The 25194-nt window shown below is 41.9% G+C and overlaps 2 protein-coding genes across 2 annotated transcripts in view; both read left to right on the forward strand.

Moving 5' to 3' along the window:
• The window catches only part of LOC126191279 (peroxiredoxin-6-like), a 153150-nt gene that overhangs the window by 65306 nt on the left and 62650 nt on the right, over nt 1-25194 (forward strand). The window lies entirely within an intron of this gene.
• LOC126191277 (peroxiredoxin-6-like) lies at nt 244-4853 on the forward strand. The gene is made up of 4 exons (XM_049932086.1): nt 244-379; nt 4014-4170; nt 4283-4500; nt 4626-4853. The coding sequence occupies exons 1-4, from the start codon at nt 297-299 to the stop codon at nt 4828-4830; spliced, it is 663 nt and encodes a 220-aa protein (XP_049788043.1). The 5' UTR covers nt 244-296; the 3' UTR covers nt 4831-4853.

A 25194-nucleotide genomic window follows, 5' to 3' on the forward strand; every position in this document is an offset into this window, starting at 1 on the left:
AGATTTAGGTCTTCACCCGACGCTAAGTTCCATAGGAGTGACCTTGAGAAAGCAGCAGTCCTGTGGAAAGCGTTGCCATTCATCCTCCACGTCTCCCCGTCTCCGCCCTTGCGTAGCGCAGCGTCAGTGACGGCGTGCTTACGCGCTGGTCTACAGTGCGGGCCCCCGCTTCGCAGTGACTGTCAGCAGTGTGGGTGACGCAGCACGGAGGGCGGCAGATATAAGCAGCGGCCGCAGCCATCTCAGGTCAGTGCGCACACCACCGACCAGCAGTACAGAGGCACAGAGGCAGCAGCATGAAGCTCGAGAGCATCGTACCCAACTTCAAGGCGCCCTCCACGCAGGGGCCACTGGACTTCTACAAGTGGAAAGGCGACTCGTGAGTACCCCAGCTGCAAATACTCACATTTCTGTGTTTTTCGTCATTCTACGGAATACCACGATTTTCATCTCTCATCATGTCCTGTACCCACAAAATAATAGCGGTATACCTACACGACAAGCTCTTCTGCCGTTTTATACAGAGTATTTAATGGTTTCTCTCCCATTTCTATTCTACGCATTGTCAGTAAATTACGTCTCACTTCTCTCAAATTAATTGGGCTATATTTATTTCGAAAACAAAGTTTTCCTAGCCTCGTCGTTTTACTATTGAGAAAAGCTATCCTCATGATAAGAATCAGCCTTCCTCCGCCACTTGCGTCTTGTAATATCAAAAATCCCCCAGCTGCGACATAACGCAATCCGTTTGATTCCGTGCTTGTAATAGTATTGTAATTTTTTATATATATTTTTTTGCTTATCTCCTTTGCAATCGATTAGGAGCTCACTTCAGCAAAATACGTGGCGGCTGCCATATGATTTTCACTTGTCACAAAACCATGCACAAAACGAATCAAGTGTTTGCATCGCTTTCTTGTTTTGTGCTCTTCTTTATTGGTTTCAGGCAGACACTATTTCCGCAGATGCAATTATGTCTCTTAGCGATACAAACAGGATGCTTAACTATTTCTTTCGAAAATATACAACAGAATGTATTACATAATCGAACTGTATTAAGAAGAAAGAAAAATTGTGTGAGATAACTAGTCTACGAAGTACGTTAGTTCGACTCCACTATTAGAATGAAAACTACAATTATATATATAACACAATTGAATAGTTTTTTTATATTTGAATACATATACTGAAACTCAAGGAAATCTCCTCAGTTCTCAAACTTCCTATATATACTCTTATTAAAAAATTGTAGCTTCTGTTATAGCGGCAGAGTCAGACTAACGTACTTTGCAGATTAATTATCTTGCAAAATTTTTCGTTGCTCTTTCCTTATATTTCAACATACAGAGTGAATCACCTAAAACTTACTCCGCAAATATTTAGATACTGGATTTATGTTTCAGTCTTTATCGCCCGCATCTCGTGGTCGTGCGGTAGCGTTCTCGCTTCCCACGCCCGGGTTCCCGGGTTCGATTCCCGGCGGGGTCAGGGATTTTCTCTGCCTCGTGATGGCTCGGTGTTGTGTGCTGTCCTTAGGTTAGTTAGGTTGAAGTAGTTCTAAGTTCTAGGGGACTGATGACCTCAGATGTTAAGTCCCATAGTGCTCAGAGCCATTTTTTTGAATACTGTAAACATCGACAGTTGTTTATTCCATGATGTTGCACAAACGAATGTGAATTTAATATATGTGCCTACGTGCAGCAGTATACAGATGTTACTGAGTCTCCGGAGGGGTTGTGTTGTTAAATGAGAAATTGCCTAGGACAAATGAAAGACAGACAGAGGTGAAGGCAGTATCTCTGAGGAGTCTGAAACGTAAAGGACCAATGTACCTCAAAGCTTGTGCTGTAAATGAGCAGCACTAGTATCATTACTAGCTTGCAGTATGCCTCGCAACGATTGCTGTGCACGTTCTAGCATTTTAGTCGAAACCGCAGTGCAGGCAGCGGAAATGAGCCGTTTCGTATCATCCGTAATTGTTTGAAGAGGTTGACGTCTATTGGGATATCTTTCGGCGTACACGGTACACGAATTAACGACATACGTTTTACGATCACCATAAACCATGAACATGTCCGCTGTTTTCGCATTAGGAAATACCGTCTTCCAAGCATGTCTTACTACGTCCACTATCACACAATACATGACAGTACCGTCGTAATGCAATCGCAGTGTACACACAACGCGATGTAAACAACATGATGGAATAACTGTCGACATCTATAAAGTTCACAATACGATAATTCGTAAACTACTTCCGCTAGCTTCCTGAAACAGACGCCACTGACATTCTCCTTTACATTACTTCTAGCATTTTACAATCAATAGGCATTGTCCCATTTCAAAATTTTTAACTGTTGTAAAAAACTGCACTTAGTTAACATTTCAAAATTTGTGTATGTGCTGCAAATACCCGCCTTTTCCTACAATTCAATTCTGTGAGAATCGCTACCGATAGTGCCCTCCGTGTCCGAAATATCTGTGGTGAAAGAGTCAATGATTCACCCTGTATGTATCTCCTTAATGCTTAAGCTTCCATTTTAGCCCTATAACGGTGGATAAAATGGGTCTGTTCATGGAACTAAGAGCTAGTCTAACTGAAAAATAATCTCCAAGTATTAAAATATTTTGCACTGAAATTGTTCTTGGATGCCTACATTTATCACATTGTATTAGCTTATGCGCCAGGTCCTGTTCTATGAAGGACGAAGTGCGATCTGGTAGAAGGTATCAAATTTGTGGCATTCGTATCGGGGGGATGTAATTAGAGAAGCGCGTTAACATCGTGTAAATGATCCACGCAGTAAATGCGTATCATTCATAATTGAGTTGCCTGCATTATTGAGATTTCATATCTACATATTTTGAAGCAACCTTCTCACTAGCCGAGAAAGAAACATAAGAGTGGAAGGGGTAAAGACTTTTTCCATGTGATAGTTTTGCAAAGAGCAGTGTTCGCTGCCTTTTATGTCTCTCGTCGTTACTTTCTTCTGTATGCCACAACAGTAACTTTTGTTTTTCGTCATTGCTGTCACACTTTACTTATTGTCACTCGCATTATTTAATTCGGTACAAAGGAACACATTGCGATGATACGTTATAAATTCAACATTAGTGCTTCTGAAGTAAAGTTATCTAGTATCGGTAGATATTTAGTCTCTGGGAGCGACCAGTGAGCCCTACGAAGAGTCTAAGACTACTATCCTATTCTTACTAATATTTACTTCACTGTAGTAAAGGAACCATGTTTATATTTATTGCACTCTTCTGTAGCTACTGTGACGCAAAGAAAAGAGAAAAATCAGGAAGTGTTTTTATTTTATTGATCGCTCAGTAGCATTAACGATATAGTAGTTACAGGAATATATTGGAACGTAGTGTAAAAGTCAATTGTGCTGTAACTTTTTACTGTTTTGTACTGATTTATGGGGCTGTTATAATTTCTTAGATCCAGGTGATTGTTATTCATTCTCACAGAGGTGCTAAATACGTTTCTTTTGTTAGAAACTTTTCATTCATTCTGTATAAATGCCCAGCAAGCCGTTAATTTCCATTTCTTTCTTCATTCTATAATTTTTTAGTGTGTGATCATTATATGATTACTGCTTATTAATATTTTGCTATCTTGGGTTCTTAGCAGATATAAAATATTCAGGTCAATTTTTAGCTCATTAATGAGTATTTTGCTTGTATTTTAGCATCTCTGCATATCCATTTACTTTTTTGAAATAGTTGTTCGATATGATTTTCCAATTAGATACAGCGCTCGATGTAGGATTACTTCTATTAAGTGTTTTCTTCAGTAATCACTCCTAAATATATAAAACTTTGACCTTTTATTTTCTTGTAACGTTAATCTGCCTTCTTTTTTGCCTTTTTGTGTGCTAGAAACACTCTTTATCCTGTAAAACTGAAACGAAGAAGTAATGCAACAGAAAAACAACGACTTTACAACGTCTTCGAAATATGTGGCAAAGTGTATTAACCGGTCAATGAATACCTTTGCTCTACAGGTGGTGTGTTCTGTTCTCACACCCGGCAGACTTCACGCCAGTGTGTACCACAGAGCTGGGCCGCATCGCCGACCACAACCCGGAGTTCCAGAAGCGAGGAGTCAAGCTGCTGGCACTCTCCTGCGACAAGCTCAAGGACCACGTCGACTGGGTCAATGTGAGTGGTCCTCACTACTGGCTAATTCTGAGAACATTATAAGATAAATAAGCTGCATGATACTTCCATTTTACACCAGAGCTCAAGAATATCGCCCCTGTGTTGTCCACAGGACATCAAGTCGTACTGCAAGGACATTCCGGGCGACTTCCCGTACCCCATCGTGTCCGACGAGACGCGCGAGCTGGCCGTCAAGCTGGACATGATCGACGAGCGCGACAAGGACAACGTGGAGAAGGCGATGACGGTGAGGGCCATGTACGTCATCGGGCCGGACAACCGGCTGCGACTCTCCATGGTGTACCCCGCGTCCTGCGGCCGCAACGTCGAGTGAGTGCCGCTGCCACACCCTCCCCCCTCCCACACACTCACACAGACACACACTACACGTAAACTGTAGACTGTACGCTGCACACTGTACAGGGTTAATATGACGCTTGTCTCTGGTGTTGCAGTGAGCTGCTGCGCGTGATCGACTCCCTGCAGCTGACGGACCGTCTGAAGGTGGTGGCCACTCCCGCCAACTGGACGCCCGGCACCAAGGTGATGATCCTGCCGCACGTGCCCGACCAAGACCTGCCCAAGCTCTTCCCTGGCGGCGTCGAGCGCGTCTCCATGCCCTCCGGCAACAACTACGTGCGCACCACCACTGACTACTGATACATGTGTCACATATAAAAGTTCTGATTGTGATGCTATTTATATTTAAAAATTTATTTATACTGTAAAAATTATTTCTAATAAAATATTTGTTATTCTTAAGTGTACGTTTATTTCATTTGATTACCATTTTATTTTCAGAAGTAGATTTGCTTTTGTACTAAAATCTTCAGTGTAAATACACCCCTTCCCCTTTCTCTTCTAATCTCTTGTCTTTTTTTAGCCGAAATATAGATCACCTGTTTTTTTTTTTTTTTTTCTTGACTGGATCCACAGCCATCAGACACTTGATCAATGAAGACATGTTCCCAGTGAGGCTGTAACTTTATGTAATACTTTTATTTGGTAGTAGCCTTTCTCAACGTCAAAGTCGTTATGAAATGTATGCCTATTAACACAAAGCAGCCAAACATATATCAAACACATATCTTTAAATGAAAAGATAAATCCTAGTTACAAAATCTCAGTTAATGCATTGATAATAACGCTACAAGGATGTTACTTACATATACTTAGGCCTGTGTCTACTGTCTGCAAGTCATATGTGAATCAAAAAAGAAAATATTGGCAAAGAATACCAAGGTATGTTCTAGTTAGCATCGTTGAACCTGTTTATAACGAAGACACGATCAGTATATGGTGAGTGTGCAATATCTGTACGTTCAGCTATTGCAATGAATCTTGTCATCATAATATAATTCACACACGATGACGTATTTAGAGCTGCTACTGAACATCTGAGCACCTCACTTCAACTGTCCTGACACACTGGCCAGTAGCAAATAAAAGTATTACATTGCAGCTGCAGCAGAAACACGTCTCCATAAAAAAAAACAAAAAACACTATTTTGAATGACGTAATAATCTTATCTAAAATAAAATGCAGTGGGAGATTATTCATAACATGTAGAGATACATGTGGTACCGTGGTTCATGGTGTGGGTTCCTGTAGTCATGTCCTAGTTCATGAACCACGGGCAACGTATGAGTGGCCAAGTAAGTGGTCCCGACAGTCGGGATACCAGTTACTTTGGAATAAGGCTGGGCATCTCGGACATATTCTGAGTCGTGGTCACCTTTGTGCTCATACGGCAAAGACTACCAAATCCACCGGTTAGTCCCTCAGCCGTTAGGGGTAAAACCCAATGGGACTCGGGGCAAGTAAGGCTAGCAACCTGCTTCCCTGGTACATTAAATATGATGCTGGCAACAATCAGAGCAAAATGCCTCGGACCTTTGGAGGTGACGGAGACCCACCTCTAACTGACAAACCAGGGACTCCTAAGATACGACTTGTCAAACAAATGGTAATGAGATGGGGAGCTATTAATATCAATGGGGGCTACTCTGGGAAGAAGGTAGAGCTGGCAGAGGCTGCAAGTAAGATGGGGCTGGACGTTTTAGCTGTTAGTGACATTCGGGTAAGGGGTGAGAAAGAAGAGGAAGTGGGAGAATACAAGGTCTACCTGTCAGGAGTCAAAGCAGGAATAGCACAATGGAGTGTAGGACTTTACATCAGGAAAGAAATGGAACCCAGCGTAGTTGCAATAAGGTATGTAAACGAACGACTGATGTGGTTAGATTTGACAGTGTCTAGCAAGAAAATTAGGATTGTGTCAGTATATTCGCATTGTGAAGGTACAGATCAAGATAAGATGGATAGTTTTATGAGGCACTCAGTGATGTAGTTGTTAGAGTAAAGGACAAGGATAGTGTTCTGCTCATGGGTGATTTTAACGCCAGGATTGGAAATCGAACAGAAGGGTATGAAAAGGTTATGGGTAAATTTGGAGAGGTTATGGAGGCCAACAGGAACGGGAAACAACTCTTGGATTTCTGTGCCAGTATGGGCTTAGTAATCACAAACTCCTTTTTTAAACATAAGAACATTCACCGGTATACTTGGGAAGGCAGGGGAACCAGATCTGTCATTGACTATATAATAACAGATCAGGAATTCAGGAAGGCTGTGAGGGACACACGTTTATTCAGGGGATTCTTTGATGACACTGATCATTATTTAATCTGCAGTGAAATTGGGATTATGAGGCCGAAAGTGCAGGAGGTCAGGTCCATATGTAGGAGGATAAGAGTGGAGAAACTTCAGGATAAGGAAATCAGGCACAAGTACATAACAGCGATCTCAGAAAGGTACCAGTTAGTTGAATGTAGTCAATTACAGTCATTGGAAAAGGAATGGACAAGGTACAGGGACACAGTACTAGAAGTGGCTAAAGAATGTCTTGGAACAGTAGTGTGTAAAAGTAGGATGAAGCAAACAGCTTGGTGGAATGATACAGTCAAGGCAGCCTGTAAAAGGAAAAAGAAGGCGTATCAAAAATGGCTACATACCAGAACCCAGGTAGACAGAGAAAGTTATGTTGAAGGAGGAAACAAAGCCAAACAGATAATTGCAGCATCGAAGAAGAAATCGTGGGAAGACTTTGGAAACAGGTTGGAGACTATGGGTCAAGCTGCTGGAAAACCATTCTGGAGTGTAATTAGCAGTCTTCGTAAGGGAGGTAAGAAGGAAATGACAAGTATTTTGGACAGGTCAGGAAAACTGCTGGTGAATCCTGTGGATGCCTTGGGCAGATGGAGGGAATATTTTGAAGAGTTGCTCAATGTAGGTGAAAATGCGATCAGTAATGTTTCAGATTTCGAGGTAGAATGGGATAGGAATGATGATGGAAATAGGATCACATTTGAGGAAGTGGAAAAAATGGTCAATAGATTGCAGTGCAATAAAGCGGCTGGGGTGGATGAAATTAAGTCGGAACTCATCAAATACAGTGGAATGTCAGGTCTTAAATGGCTACACAGGATAATTGAAATGGCCTGGGAGTCGGGACAGGTTCCATCAGACTGGACAAAAGCAGTAATCACACCAATCTTTAAACATGGAAACAGAAAAGATTGTAACAACTACAGAGGTATCTTTTTAATCAGCGTTGTGGGTAAAATCTTCTCAGGTATTGTTGAAAGGAAAGTGCGAGTATTAGTTGAGGACCAATTGGATTAAAATCAGTGTGGGTTTAGGCCTCTTAGAGGTTGTCAGGACCAGATCTTTAGCTTACGGCAAATAATGGAGAAGTGTTATGAGTGGAACAGGGAATTGTATCTATGCTTTATAGATCTAGAAAAGGCATATGACCGGGTTCCTAGGAGGAAGTTATTGTCTGTTCTACAAGATTATGGAATAGGAGGCAAACTTTTGCAAGCAATTAAAAGTCTTTACATGGATAGGCAGGCAGCAGTTAGAGTTGACGGTAAATTGAGTTCATGGTTCAGAGTAGTTTCAGGGGTAAGACAAGGCTGCAACCTGTCTCCATTGTTGTTCATATTATTTATGGATCATATGTTGAAAACAATAGAGTGGCTGGGTGGGATTAAGATATGTGAACACAAAATAAGCAGTCTTGCATATGCGGATGACTTAGTTGTGATGGCAGATTCGACTGAAAGTTTGCAAAGTAATATTTCAGAGCTAAATCAGAAAAGTAAGCGCTATGGTATGAAGATTAGCATCTCCAAAACGAAAGTAATGTCAGTGGGAAAGAAATATAAACGGATTGAGTGCCAAATAGGAGGAACAAAGTTAGAACACGTGGACGGTTTCAAGTACTTAGGATGCATATTCTCACAGGATGGCAACATAGTGAAAGAACTCGAAGCGAGGTGTAGCAAAGCTAATGCAGTGAGCGCTCAGCTACGATCTACTCTCTTCTGCAAGAAGGAAGTCAGTACCAAGACTAAGTTATCTGTGCACCGTTCAATCTTTCGACCAACTTTGTTGTATGGGAGCGAAAGCTGGGTGGATTCAGGTTACCTTATCAACAAGGTTGAGGTTACGGATATGAAAGTAGCTAGGATGATTGCAGGTACTAGTAGATGGGAACAATGGCAGGAGGGTGTCCACAATGAGGAAATCAAAGAAAAACTGGGAATGAACTGGAATGAACTCTATAGATGTAGCAGTCAGGGCGAACAGGCTTAGATGGTTGGGTCATGTTACGCGCATGGGAGAAGCAAGGTTACCCAAGAGACTCATGGATTCAGCAGTAGAGGGTAGGAGGAGTCGGGGCAGACCGAGGAGAAGGTACCTGGATTCGGTTAAGAATGATTTTGAAGTAACAGGTTTAACATCAGAAGAGGCACCAATGTTAGCACTGAATAGGGGATCATGGAGGAACTGTATAAGGGGGGCTATGCTCCAGACTGAACGCTGAAAGGCATAATCAGTCTTAAATGATGATGATGATGATGATGGTGATGATGTAGAGATACCAGACTGTAGTTCTAAGCGTCGTAGGACATGAGACGTGGCAGTTGCTGATGGAGTGAGACTGGATTTTTGCCTATTCTCACGTTATCCTATCTGAGCATTAAACAATAAACAAAATGAGGACAAATTTGAAAAATGAATCGAGCTACAGGAAGAAGAAATAAAACTTTTACTGCTTGTGATGACGCTATAAACCTGTCAGTGACTGCATAGCGAGGGCGAAAATTTGGGATGGTACTCTGGTTAAATTTGAAAAAAGAGACAGCATTGGTCGTATATTTTTTACTATCGCAAAATCGATTTTCTGTCACTGAGTGACCATCTTCAGTGCTATATTGTATAACTTAAATTAGGATGCACTGTTGTCACTAAGCTTACGGCAATCACATAGACTGGCAGTCTATGTGATTGCCGTAAGCTTAGTGACAATAGTGCATCCTAATTTAAGTTATACAATATAGCACTGAAGATGGTCACTCAGTGACAGAAAATCGATTTTGCGATAGTAAAAAATATACGACCAATGCTGTCTCTTTTTTCAAGTATACCTGTTATGTGGTCGTAGTGCACAAGGCAACATGGAGTCGCCAATCAATATAACTCTGGTTAAAGTTGATTACTTATTACAAAAAGCAACTACCGACATGAAAGAAACATAAATTCGTATCATACTAATGGTAAAACTGTAAAGTCCTTTACTTGCATGATAATCATGCTTCAACAAAATTAAAAGGGGAAGGCCAGAGTGAGTGCCTTCAGAGGCATAGTCATGACAATTGGAAATCCATTCTTTATAAAGGAGAATCATCCTGCACTGAAATTAGAATAAACACAAGAAACGTAGTGTCCAAAAGAGGCAATTGCTTCTCCCCCACCATTGAACCATACAAGTGAAATTCACTGAGCTAAAATGCGATTGAAGTCAGTGTCAGAGGCTTCCCACATTTTTGTTTTCCTTCTTTGAGCCATCAGTCTTCTGACCGGCTTGATGGGCTCCACTACGAATTCCTCCCCTATGCCAACCTCTTCATCTCACAGTAGCACTTGCAACTACATCCTCAATTATTTTCTATATATATTCCAGTCTGTGTCTTCCTCTACACTTTTTACCCTCTACAGCTCCCTCTAGTAACGTGGAAATTATTTCCCGATGTCTTAACAGATTATCTGCCATCCTATCCGTTCTCTTGGCAGTATTTTCTATATATTCCTTTCCTCGCTGTTTCTGCGGAGAACTTCCTTATTCTTTACTTGACCATTCTGCCTAATTTTTCACATTCTTCTAGGATCACATCTCAATTGCTTCGATTTTCTTCTGTTCCAGTTTTCCAACCGTTCACGTCTCACTACCGTGCAATACTGTGCTCCACACACACATTCTCAGAATTTATTCCTCATATTAAGATCTATGATTGTTACTAGTGAACTTCTCTTGGCCAGGACCGCCCTTTTCGTCAATGCTTGTCTGCTTTTTATGTCCTCCTTGCACCATCCGCCCTGGGCTATTTTTCTGTGTAGGTAGCAGAATTGCATAACTTAATCTACTTCGTGATCGCCATCCCTGACGTTAAGTTTCTCGCTGTTCTCATTATTTTCATCTTTGTTGGATTTACTCTCAGTTCACATGCCCTTAAAATTGATAAATTCGGTAACGTCAACTATATTTGAAAAAAGAGAAAACTTTATGAAAATTGAGGTTCGTTCTACATAGAATCACTTTTTCTATTCAATAGGTAAGCCTGCGCTCGCAATGTCTTTACTTTCTTCACACATGGCAGTGAGGTCACACGAAGATTCCACGCCATAAACAGAAGAGCTACGTCAGATCACAACATCAAATCCACATTAATACTTATCACGATTGCGAGATCATCACTGAAGGCGATAACCTCCAACATCAGTTGCAAACTATCTCTCTTCTACTCGAGGATCATCACATGAAACCATCTATCTGCTTACGCTGCAAGAAACTGTTCTCGCAAATTTAAGGAAACGCTTCTTTCAAATAAACGCAAAAAGATTCTCAATTAAATGAACACCATAGCTGGCAGTATATGATTGGTATTGATACGACCAAAAGAAGAAATCAAATTGAAATATCACTCGCGAAAGTAAATTTAGTAAAAAAAGGAAATAATAAATGCTCCCAAACATTTAATGAAATTAATGAATTTCTTTACTAACGAAAGAAGAGAAGTATCAGTGCTCAATAACCGAAACAGAAATCGCACCAAAGCACATTCCAAGGGAGATCCATGGTTACCAGCGCGATGACGGAACCCAGAGAGACAGCCTAGAACGCCAGCCGTGGCCGCTACCGCAAGGTCATTTGCCAGACCTCTCTGGACAACATTATCGAGGTAGGTGCTACACTATCAGACAGCACAGGAAAGTCTCGGCTTACTTCATCGGCTGATTTGAATACATTCATTCTCACATTAATGCTTGAAGAGATTATTCTTGGATAAGAAGTGGGTCAGGAGAGCATACTGCTTATTACACAAAATAAATATTTTCGCATCACGCGCATTCTAAGGGACTACAACACCAATAAAAGCCATCTGTGCAACACATGAACGAGCTTAACAAGAAATGTTATACGAGAAAAATGAAAGTGGGCTTAGACAGACCCCTATCAAGCTGAGACCAGAGAAGGTAGTGATACTGGACCTTGGTGTGTTAAGCGAAGTCGATATTCTAACTCATCCAAATCTTCGATAAGTGTAGAAGCTGAAGCAAGGAATTAAAATTTGTGCTACACCCACGACTTGAAACTACGTTCCCTGCTTACTGTACACACATGCTAGGCACTACACCAGCGTAGCACTGTGCTTTAAACACCTGCAAGAGTTGCTCTAGTCCAATGCCCAACCTAATACAGACTTCAGTTGATACCTTCAACCCATTTTCCGCTTGTTAAATGGGCTCAAGTAGTGAACTGAAGTTTGTGTTAGGAATGACACTAAGGTAGAGGAGGCTATGCAGAGGAGGCAGCCACAGTGCTATGGTGACGTGCTGGTTAGCCTATATGCCTAGTGAGCCGGACACCTGGGTTCAAATCCTGACCATAGCACAAATTTTAATTCATTTTCTCAGCTTGTATCCTTATCAGGATTAAGTTGAGAATCATAGATCTCCAGTAAAATATAATTCAATCATATCATACCGAAGTGTTTTACTGGGTGCCAAAGCCTTCCATCGGATTGCCACAGGGTGTAGCGTGTTTAATCACTCCACAATACATGTTTCAGTTATCCACTCTCCAGTGGCGTCGCTCTTTATGTCGCCTCAAGCACTGATCAGCATTTTTCAGAGATGTGTGGCTTCTACGGAACTGCTCGACCATTTTAACCTATTCTCTTTAACCCTCCACCCACAGTTGTTGTGCTAGCTGCAATGAAGGTAGGACTTCGGAACTCACAACTGAATCCTTTTGCTGACTTCATGCGACTTTTTTACATCCACCCTCCCCAATCCTAGATGGCTCCTTCCTTTCAGTATATGAGGTCTTCCTGATCCTGTGTGCTTCTAGTTGTTTCTTTGTATTTCCAGTCTCAGTTACATCACGAACAATCGACTTGGACAGCCTTAGGTGGGTTGAGAGGTCACTGATTGATTTGTTACTTAGGTGTCATCCAATTTCTAGTCCACATTCGAAGCTACTGATCTGTCTTGACTGACCCATTCTGCTCTGACTGCTTATCTACTGAAAAAACGATACTCCTCGCCTCTTTTTATGCTGTTGTATCCGACCTTCGCAACAGCTAATGGTCAATTCCACATTACAAGATGGTATCCAGATAATTTTTATTAAACTATGTTGATGACTTATACATACGACTGTTTTGGGCACCATGGGCCGTTGTCTGGCAAATTAAGACAAAAATCTGTTTTAGAGTACACTAAAAACTAAGAGAATGCTTTGATTGTATGGGTAAGCAGTGGCCACTGAAAGTTGTTTATATTAATATTAACATTTAAGTATGAGATGAAACTATTCTGATAAGCTTGTACAATATATTAAGATAGTTTTAACCCCCAGTAGCCGGCAGCGCAACAATTTCTTCAGAAAAGTTGGATTGAAAATCGTTCTTGAGATGACGGAGGATAATCCTCCAAAACGCGTACTGGGAAGAGCAGTAAAAGAGTCTGGTGACATTGTATTTCAAGAGGATATTTCCAAAAAGTCAGTTACACATTTCCTTGTGGCATACTCCTTCGATTCCGTACATAAGTTCCTCGTAGAAGTTGAGAACTTTTTTCTCAGTAATGCGTTATTTATTTCTAAAGTTCCTGTACCTACTATCTGTACTTTCGTGTTTCATTAATTCTTTAAATCTTCGTAAATTTTCTAATAAGCACGTGTTCCAAGATCAAAGACCTTCCGCTCCAAGGCACAAGATCATGCACGACTGACGTAGTATGGCTTACCGTCCACAGCTTGCGTAACCATTTTTAAAAATATACAGAACTTTACTCACTATCAAAATCTGTAACTGAAGAATTAATAATATCCTCCAGATACCTTTAATACATTACTCAGAACTTAAATATGTGGAACTCGAAATATTTACAAACGTTGCACAGATCACATCCTCAAGCCTTGTAACTACAAAAACAGTAGAAAAGGCCGGAAACGTTTTGTGGCGGTTCCTGGGTTCGCGTGCCTTTACGTGACTCTAAAAGCAGTCACTAGAATGAAACGCCGACCAGGAAAGATCGCAGGTACAACACTCTTCCATACCAACCACTGTAAGTTCCAAGAAAATGTTTTAGCCACTCATTTCTAAGGACGTACAGAATGTTCATCGCGCAGTCTTGGCTCGTCATTCCCGGTAGTTGTGTGTGTGTGTGTGTGTGTGTGTGTGTGTGTGAGAGAGAGAGAGAGAGAGAGAGAGAGAGAGAGATAGTGCTGTGTCAGCAGCTTCGTGGTGTCGCAGTGTAGTTGAGATAAGCTATTGCGATACAATCCATCAACGCCTCTCCCAGCGGTGCACTTTGCTTCCAATCTGCTTATTGTAGGGCGGCTAGTCACTGTAACCAGATAATAGGATCTCGGCGGTACCATACACGCTTAATGTTACTCAACTACAGATACGGTTCCACTCTAATGTCAACAGTGCCAACCAAGTCAAAGGCTCACGGTTCAATATCAAACACCAGTTGTGAGACCGATCAGAATGCATTGGGAAAAAAATCACATCAAGTTATTTTAACGAAACAAGTTATTATTTATGGATCATATTTTGAAAACAATGGACTGGCTGGGTGAGATTAAGATATGTGAACACAAAATAAGCAGTCTTGCATATGCGGATGACTTAGTTGTGATGGCAGATTCGATTGAAAGTTTGCAAAGTAATATTTCAGAGCTAGATCAGAAATGTAAGGACTATGGTATGAAGATTAGCATCTCCAAAACGAAAGTAATGTCAGTGGGAAAGAAATATAAACGGATTGAGTGCCAAATAGGAGGAACAAAGTTAGAACAGGTGGACGGTTTCAAGTACTTAGGATGCATATTCTCACAGGATGGCAACATAGTGAAAGAACTGGAAGCGAGGTGTAGCAAAGCTAATGCAGTGAGCGCTCAGCTACGATCTACTCTCTTCTGCAAGAAGGAAGTCAGTACCAAGACTAAGTTATCTGTGCACCGTTCAATCTTTCGACTAACTTTGTTGTATGGGAGTGAAAGCTGGGCGGATTCAGGTTACCTTATCAACAAGGTTGAGGTTACGGATATGAAAGTAGCTAGGATGATTGCAGGTACTAGTAGATGGGAACAATGGCAGGAGGGTGTCCACAATGAGGAAATCAAAGAAAAACGGGGAATGAACTCTATAGATGTAGCAGTCAGGGCGAACAGGCTTAGATGGTGGGGTCATGTTACGCGCATGGGAGAAGCAAGGTTACCCAAGAGACTCATGGATTCAGCAGTAGAGGGTAGGAGGAGTCGGGGCAGACCGAGGAGAAGGTACCTGGATTCGGTTAAGAATGATTTTGAAGTAATAGGTTTAACATCAGAAGAGGCACCAATGTTAGCACTGAATAGGGGATCATGGAGGAACTGTATAAGGTGGGCTATGCTCCCGACTGAACGCTGAAAGGCATAATCAGTCTTAAATGATGATGATGATGATGATGATGATGAGTTAAAATAATTAAAACAACTATTCATAGTGCCAAAAAATTTGCTTTTCGAGCACATTTTGACATTAACAGATTTTTAAATTTCAGTTAAAAATGTGAACAATTTTTCGTTTCTCTCCTATTAATTGTCTTTTCCCTATCGTTTCCGGAGCTACTTTCAACTTATTCTTGTATAGACAGAGTCATCTCAAACAACGACTGCACCGATAGAGATGGCGCAGTAGCTAAAGTCACTGTAATCGGATACTTGGGAACCAGTGTTGGAGTCCTGTCCCTTATCGAGATTTAGATTTCCCTCGGTTTCAAATGGTTCAAATGGCTCACAGCACTATGGGACTTAACATCTGAGGTCATCAGTCCCCTGGACTTAGAACAACTTAAACATAACTAACCTAAGGATATCACACACATCCACGCCCGAGGCAGGATTCGAACCTGCGACCGTAGCAGCAGCGTGGTTCCGCACTGAAGCGCCTAGAACCGCTCGGTCACATCGGCCGGTCCCGAGGTTTTCATAAACCTTCTTCTTCCTAGCTATATGCCTGTAGTCAAAGCATTCCCTAGGTCATGATCTGCTAATCTTTTACTTTAACAATATAGCCGGATAACCTTCTTACCGCCACAGTCGTCAGTTAACCAACGGTTGAAAGTCGAATGCACAGTACACACGGTGTCTCTCCTAAGAGTCGTCAGTCGCATTTTCGCTAGTGTTTCGGCAGACATTTCCAGTTATGTTTTTGGTATGTGTAGCTGGTGTCAGCCCAAGGAAATAGTGTTCATCGCGTGTTTCATGCCATGCCCAGGATCGACGCAAAGCGTCGGTTTGTGTGCCGTTACAATAAAAAAAAAGGTGGAATGCAGTAGCAGCTCTGTTAAGTAGCTGCCGCAGTACTATTTATTCTTCGTGTTTTATTGTCCCTGTCAATACATATCCATAATACAAAAATCACACTAGACTAATTAGGAATCGCTCTAACTAATGGATATGTAAAATTGCACTTTAAAAATAATTTTGTGCTTTACGGGAATCAAGCCACACTGCATGCATGAAAGACGTGATGAGCTGTATTTGTATTGGCTGACTCCAGCTACACATTTCAAAAATCTTAACTGCAAATATCTGCCGAAACACCACAGAAAAAGCACCTGACGACTCGTAGGAGAAACCCCCCCCTTTCCATATACGTAAATAGTTCCGTGTGTAATATATTTTCAGTGTTTGTGTATCGCGTTTTCTGAGGAGGCGATTTGGTACCAGCGCGGTATTTGCCTTGACAAGCACGGGAAATCACCTAAAATGATTACTCAAATTGGTCAGTGTACCGGACGAAGGATTGTTAATCCTATCCTGGGGTATTATGGAGCCGAAACGTTATGACCGCCTACTTAACAGCGCGTTGGGTCACCTTTGTAACTCAATACAGCAGAGATTTTGCCCAGCATGGACTGGACAAATCCCTGGTACGTTTCCAGGGATATGTACCAGCAGATATCTGCGCTCAGGTCACACAGTTCCTGTGATTTACAGGGCGGTGGTTTGTGACAGATGTGATCCATCAGGTTCAGATCAGTCGACTTTGATAACACGTACAGTTCGAGTTCACTATCATATACCGCAAACTACTGCAGCGTAATTCTGGCCTTGTGATATGGAGAGTTATCCTGCTTGAAGATACTACCGTCGTCGGGCAAGACATCAAGCATTAAGGGATACACGTAATCCACAGCTGTCCTCCATTACAACCAGAGGTCCCACGGAGGCTCAGCTGAATGTCCCCAAAAGAATAAAACTCCCCCCACTTCCCCCAACAGCCTTTGTCCATGGCGCTGTGCGTGTTTCGAGCGTTCGTTCGCCTGCATGACGGAACATACGGACACGATAGTTGACCAGGTGTAACAACAAACGTCATTCATCCGAGCAGGCGACGTATTTTCATTGGACCACGGCCCGTCTCTTTGCTCCTGTACCCACTGCAATCGTAGCTGACGATGCCGTTGAATCAGCATGGAAACGCGTGGGGGTTATTTGCTGCCGAGTGCCCCATTTTGAAAAATGTGCTCTGAACAATATGCTCCGAAACATTTGTGTCTGCACCAGGATTGCATACTGTGGCGTGAGGACTGCCACGAAGAGAATAACGTTGCATCGTAAAGAAGCGAGAGAAAGTTCAGTTATGTTATAGTCGTAGCGGTATTGAGGATTCTTTCAGTGGAAGGAAGGGAGGGATACGAGCGGTGTGTAACGGATACAATATTTACTATTCAAATACATCACAAAAATTTATCGATATTAAGGAAAGAGTCAAACAGAAAAGAGCTGCTATCACTTACGTTTAGCAAGTGGTCAAGTTATTAAATGAAAGGTTTCAGGAATTACTGGAACCAACTGTCGTTTTTTCTTCAATTTTTATTTATTCATGACCGGTTTCGAATCGCCTGGAGATTTATCATCAGATGATACAATTTAGTTTCGTGTATTGTGGGGGTCGTGCATCCGTGGCAATTACAGAGACGAAAAATTGAGCACTGTATGTGGGAAGAGTTTTAAGATTGTAAGATTGATGTGATGCTATTACTCACTGTTTTTATTCTTGTTGCAAGCACTGCTCTGGAAAACATAATGTATTCTTTCCAGTATAGTTAAATATCAAGTGAAGCAGGCACTTTTCCACCGATGGTGACTTCCACATACTTTACAAAAAATAAACAAACCAAAGAGTGTGGCTGTTGTTGTCCCAAGAGTTTTGTGGAGGCGGAGATTTTCCTTGCTCATTTTTCGTTTTGTGTGGCATTCGTAATAAAATACACTCCTGGAAATTGAAATAAGAACACCGTGAATTCATTGTCCCAGGAAGAGGAAACTTTATTGACACATTCCTGGGGTCAGATACATGACATGATCACACTGACAGAACCACAGGCACATAGACACAGGCAACAGAGCATGCACAATGTCGGCACTAGTACAGTGTATATCCACCTTCCGCAGCAATGCAGGCTGCTATTCTCCCATGGAGACGATCGTAGAGATGCTGGATGTAGTCCTGTGGAACGGCTTGCCATGCCACTTCCACCTGGCGCCAGCGTTCGTGCTGGACGTGCAGACCGCGTGAGACGACGCTTCATCCAGTCCCAAACATGCTCAATGGGGGACAGATCCGGAGATCTTGCTGGCCAGGGTAGTTGACTTACACCTTCTAGAGCACGTTGGGTGGCACGGGATACATGCGGACGTGCATTGTCCTGTTGGAACAGCAAGTTCCCTTGCCGGTCTAGGAATGGTAGAACGATGGGTTCGATGACGGTTTGGATGTACCGTGCACTATTCAGTGTCACCTCGACGATCACCAGTGGTGTACGGCCAGTGTAGGAGATCGCTCCCCACACCATGATGCCGGGTGTTGGCCCTGTGTGCCTCGGTCGTATGCAGTCCTGATTGTGGCGCTCACCTGCACGGCGCCAAACACGCATACGACCATCATTGGCACCAAGGCAGAAGCGACTCTCATCGCTGAAGACGACACGTCTCCATTCGTCCCTCCATTCACGCCTGTCGCGACACCACTGGAGGCGGGCTGCACGATGTTGGGGCGTGAGCGGAAGACGGCCTAACGGTGTGCGGGACCGTAGCCCAGCTTCATGGAGACGGTTGCGAATGGTCCTCGCCGATACCCCAGGAGCAACAGTGTCCCTAACTTGCTGGGAAGTGGCGGTGCGGTCCCCTACGGCACTGCGTAGGATCCTACGGTCTTGGCGTGCATCCGTGCGTCGCTGCGGTCCGGTCCCAGGTCGACGGGCACGTGCACCTTCCGCCGACCACTGGCGACAACATCGATGTACTGTGGAGACCTCACGCCCCACGTGTTGAGCAATTCGGCGGTACGTCCACCCGGCCTCCCGCATGCCCACTATACGCCCTCGCTCAAAGTCCGTCAACTGCACATACGGTTCACGTCCACGCTGTCGCGGCATGCTACCAGTGTTAAAGACTGCGATGGAGCTCCGTATGCCACGGCAAACTGGCTGACACTGACGGCGGCGGTGCACAAATGCTGCGCAGCTAGCGCCATTCGACGGCCATCACCGCGGTTCCTGGTGTGTCCGCTGTGCCGTGCGTGTGATCATTGCTTGTACAGCCCTCTCGCAGTGTCCGGAGCAAGTATGGTGGGTCTGACACACCGGTGTCAATGTGTTCTTTTTTCCATTTCCAGGAGTGTATATATTTATTACATTACTTTCTTTATAAAAATTAGTATTATGTTTTTACATTGCATTTTTCACCATCGATAAGGGACACACTACAATGACGAGAATATGGCTTCCTAGCTTTTACCAGTGTTATGCCAGGTACATAAAACTCTTCGTAGATACATTGCATCACGTCAGTATTCTCGATTACTTGCACTTGTCTCGTGATCGGGAATGCTGATGTGATACAATGTTTCTATGAACAATTTTACATAACTCACATAACACTGGTACGTGTAGTGCCCCTTTTGGGATGTTTAAGAATAATGCGTGTGAAGTGTGTATAAAAATATTGAATAAGACCAAACATACCAGACTGAAAGTCAATTGTGAGAAAAAATAAATAAAATTATTTACAAAATGTAACGTCGATACTACGGGAGGGAAAGACAATAACGATGATAAGCAATATCGCAGTAAAGAATAGGGTGAAATAAAACATTTATATCTTTGTATAACTATAGAAGATGGAAAAGATAAGTTATTACTCACTCTTCTGCTCTTTCGGATTCTCATGTTACTATTGATAGATAGATACTGCGTGTAGCGTTGAACGCTAGCAGATGTTCTTTTTGTTCTTTCGACTAGACGATAAAAAAGGTGTGTATCAGGTTATTGACGGAAATATATGTGTAAAAGTGAGTTCAGTGTATTATTTCAAGAACATGCCAGCCTTTAATCCCAATGTTTTAACTGAAAAGAGAGAATAATTAGTGTTTTTCAGCTATCAAGAAGACGAAAGCAGTGTTCGCTGACTGCCAACAGTTGGCCGTCATTAAGCGGCGGACTTAATATTAACTTTTCTTATAGCTTTCCACAAGAGCAGAAGTTTTCGCGTAATAGTTCTCTCTCTCGCGAAATGTAAAATTATTGCTCTTTGGTTTCTTTATTCTCTTTGTAACAACACATTTACGGAAAGAGTTACGCGAAATACTTTTATCAATGCTGTGCTTTGCTTTTCATTATCATCATTACCTTTTAGCGGAATAAAATGTATATATGGAAGGTTGATTGTTCTGGATCTGGCCTACAATTTAAGGAACGATTTTTAGTAACTGCAACTCATGCTAGAAATCAATATATCTTCCCTACCTCATAATGAGTAAAAGTTGAAATTACTTTGTTATGAACACTAATGTTACAGTCCGTATGATCGTTCAAAAACACAAGTTCGCAGTGGATTTTATTTCTCGTTAAAATGCTATTTCACACCACGACTAGCCCAAGAACATGAGACTCTCATTAAAAAATACGTTGTCACTATAAAGTTTGCCAGATCAGAACGGAGCACAGCAAGATTCCTATCAGATTCTGAAGGTACATTAAATTATTTGCACTGTAAATTATATCCTATCAGCAGCCCGCGTCAATCTGCAACACATCATAAAATCCGCTGATCTTCACTGCTAGTCTGGGAGCTAAAAGAAATAATATTATTTTACTATTATTTTACCGCTTCCTTGCGGTATGCTCGACTATATTGTAAGTCGTTTAAATACGCCGCGGCAGCGGCTTTTCGTTCTCCACGCAGCTCAGCACCACAGATAATATTTATATAACTGAAAAATGTCTCAACAGGATGGGATAATATGCAAGCAAGCTTAACAATAAATGATACAAGTTTTCATTTAAACAACTCTATTAAAACCTTTAAATATCTCAGTGATTACAGACCTTTGTGAATTCAGACATAATGGCGTCAAATGCTTAGTTTCGACAAAAGAGTGCTACATTCGCGTTCTCTACGACAACAACAGGAGATCTTACTCGCGCAACTTCCAAACTAAGAAGACAAAGACATTAATCTACATCACGTATTATATACTAGTTCATTTCTTTTATCTCTGTTTAACATTTATCTTCTGTGTCGGTTTTATTACTCGCCGACGCAGACGTTTTCAAAAATAAATAATAAAAAAAAAATACATAATTTTATGCAATGACACAATATGATACATCTAATTCTCTAATTACTACATAATATATTGTTTTTGTTTCTCTAGACGTTACAATGCCCCCTGGCAGCAATTGACTAACGTTGGAAATGTTCGGCAATATGCTGCCACTAACGTCTGTTTGGTTATTGTCTGTTACCTTGGTTGGAACATTCACCATACACTTCTTAGTTCTTTTACACTGTAGGTTTAATTACACTTTTTATACTGTTCTTACACTTTGCGAGGTGACCGTCAACCTAGTCCCAGGGTCATTACATTTATTTGGCTCCCCCATTCGGGCTACGTGCGATCAGAAAACCTGGGAAAACTGCGCCGGAGCCATGGTCATCTCGCCTGGTTTGTTTTAATACCCAGTTTGATCACAAAAAGTTCAGATTCTATCCAATGTTCACATATAATAAAGGCTATTTGTGAGATCATGTTAAACTTTTAGTCTCTTTGTTACCCATATAATATTTGTGTTTTGGATTGTAATGAAAGTCACTTATTACACATTTTTACCGTAGTATCATGAATCGTCCTTGCATTTACTCGCGACAATTGGTTTAAAATTTCTAGCATTCGTGCGAGTATACTTCATTAACATGACGAAAACATATTACACCTATATATCACTGAACCAATGAATACTTCGGGTCTGTATTGAATAACTCAAAAAAAAACTGTTTGTCACGTCATTTAGTGTCCACTAAACCCTATTCATGTTAGTGCATTAAACACATATTTGATAGTTCATTTGAATGACAACAATGTTGTACGGAGCTGGCGGCGCGAAGCAATTGTTGAGTAGCGTCGTCTGGAACGCCGCGTGCCGACGGCCGCTGGGTTCGACGACCGGCTCTCAGTAACAGCGACGTCGTGCTGACGTGGCGCCCAAGCAGTCACGAACCGCGCTGAACCATTCGCCGATGTCGGCGATTGGCAGTGGTTTACCGCGACCGGCTGGCTGGCGACACGGCACTCGTCTCGGCTTCTCCGCATGGCTCCCCGTCGTAGCGCATGAAACAAACATTCCACAACGGTGTACTGTCTTTAAGGACACAGATTACTAGCTGTGGGAGAAGATGCAACTTGTTAAAAGCGTTTATTGTTCAGTAAGCCGTCGCTTCACTGGTATGCACAGGATGGTTTGGCGTGATAACAGGTTTCTTGTGGCATTGTGACACTGGTATTCAATGTTCGTCACACGCACATTGTACTACACATTTTCACTCACTCCACGGTTGGTACACTGCCAGAGCGTCTTTCAACACGTGAAAATGTTTCGTAACACACATACTAAATGTCCCCATCGAGCGATGTTCGTTTAAATCGACTCCGAACGGATCAATAACTACTGTTTTTATACACTGTCTATTGTTCGTTGAGCACTGCACTAGGACAGTCTGTCACTCAACACTAGACTTATCGACGTATATATTGGTGCAGATACAACAGTCATTTTCTGTCCCTGCTACACACAATATTGCGTCCTTTCCTCCATTATTTATACGCACAGTTTATTTTTTTTAGTACCTTTTAACTGTTCTTCGCATACTCACTCTCATCTACATGGCGTCTATTTGTTTTTACCTTATCACAACACACTTTTCATATTGTTACTAGGCGTATATAGCCCTTTTGTAAAATTTTTTAATTTTCTTATCAGTGTAGCTTGCCTGGTTATCACCCATCTATCAAACAGATTTTACCATGTGCATGACAGCTTGACTTGGGCATATTGCTCAATAAATACTTCATTTAGCACTAGCATTATTTTTAATGATTTTTCCTATGTGACTACAGTGTAGGTTCCACATTGGTTGACTTAATTCGCGTATCGCGTAATGAATATTCAAGGGCGTGTACCAAGTACACAGGCTTCAATTGAAGCATTGTTATATACAAAGCGGAGTTTCCACGGAACCGGCTTGGTTTTTTGATTAGCTTATGCTCCAGTGTCGTTCTCAAATCACTACTGGCAGCAAACATCACATAATTATTGCATATTACAAAGTCCATGTTTGGCTAGTCAAGACTCTCTCTCTCAGGGTTCCTTATTCTAATACAATTACAACAGTTATCTTACTATATTAGATTGCATCATTAATTGCACTTACACACTACACCTAGAAAATGGTTCAAGAAATTAATCCTTTGTATAATGATTCAAGAAATTAATCCTCACTTTATCAACAAGAAGATTGTTCGTTGCTTAATGAGCATATAATATTTTTAAATGGCTCTAATTGTCTGTAAGCAAAATCTTTCCTGTGTAAGCTATTGCCTACTTTCTGAATCCATTTCCTCCAAGTTTCATTACACACAAATTTCTTTCTTAATACTAACATACTTATATTCTAAAACACAATTAAGATCTTCTTACAACTATTACTCTTTATATGTGATATGTCACTGAATAAATAACTTCACATCTTCCGAATCTCTTTAGCTACTAATTCCCTCCTCGACCAAGGGATGGAGTAAGTTGCGCGACAGTATGTTTTATGGGGCATCACCTCTATGTGATAGTGGTACCCTTTGACTATTCCTGGTCGGTCGGTAAATACCATAGTGTATTCCGATAGCAGCTGCGTCAACTGTTGCTTTTGTGTATCGCTTAACCCTTCAGATTCCTGCACTTTGGTTTTAAATGCCTGAACATTTATTTCAAAATTTCGATCCTCTAAATTCGGATAATAGAGGTCTGCTGCATGTGAAAAATCATCAAGGTGTAGTACCCAAGGGTTCCTACCCTTGATATTGATTCGATTACAACACGGCACAAGTACCTCCTTCGATTTCATCATAGATAACTCAATCCTGCTACCCCTATTAACTATGCTTAATTTCCCCAAGGAGAGGTCGATCAATGCGTCCCTCTCGCGGAGAAAATCTACTCCCAGAATGCAGGCCACCTTCAATCCTTTAACAACGAGGAACGAGCTCACTATGGCTTCGCCCTCCTTACAAATCTCCACCTGCACCTGGTACTTAACTGATTGGCTCTGTGCACTAATGGCTCCAGACACCTTACAATTATTAACCGGGAAAGTCGGAATGCTATGTCCTTTTCCCAGTGCCTTAAATAACTCCATACTCATTACACTTACTGAGGCACCTGTGTCGATGATTATATTCACTGCAACATCATTGATTTTCGCTTCGATAATAGCTTGCACATTTTCGTTATTATCTTTCTTACATTCGTGCGGTTCGTTCAGTAGATCTTTATCCATACTGACACCATCGTTGTATCGCAGCATACGTATCCCAGGTATATCCTTATCACTCGTGTTGCTCTCACTCCATCCCTCGGCCATCGATGGAGAGCATATCGAGGCCGATTCTAGTTTGTTGGATTAGTTACTTGTGAAGTATTTGGACGGCTATTGTCCGCGACCTCCACTATATGTACACTCTGATTTGTCGGCCGCCACGGCTGCGCAATGGGCGCGTTTTGCGGTGGTGGTCTATTGTTGTCATACCGGTCATTACCCTGTCGCTCTGGGCTTCTTCGCTGATTTTGCTGCCAATTTCGATTACTATCACTATAATTGCTCTGCCACTGACCTCGCGCATTTTTCCAGCGGTTGGTCCCTGACATTCCGGATTCGTACCGGTCGTCAAATCGACGCTTTTTGTTATAAGTTGTTTGTCCATACCCGTTCTGGCCTCTACCATTACTACCATTTTGCGAATGTTCTTGCCGCTTGTTACCACCCCCACTATTTCCATGGTTGT

This window comes from Schistocerca cancellata, chromosome 6, assembly GCF_023864275.1.
Source record: "Schistocerca cancellata isolate TAMUIC-IGC-003103 chromosome 6, iqSchCanc2.1, whole genome shotgun sequence".
NCBI lineage: Eukaryota > Metazoa > Arthropoda > Insecta > Orthoptera > Acrididae > Schistocerca > Schistocerca cancellata.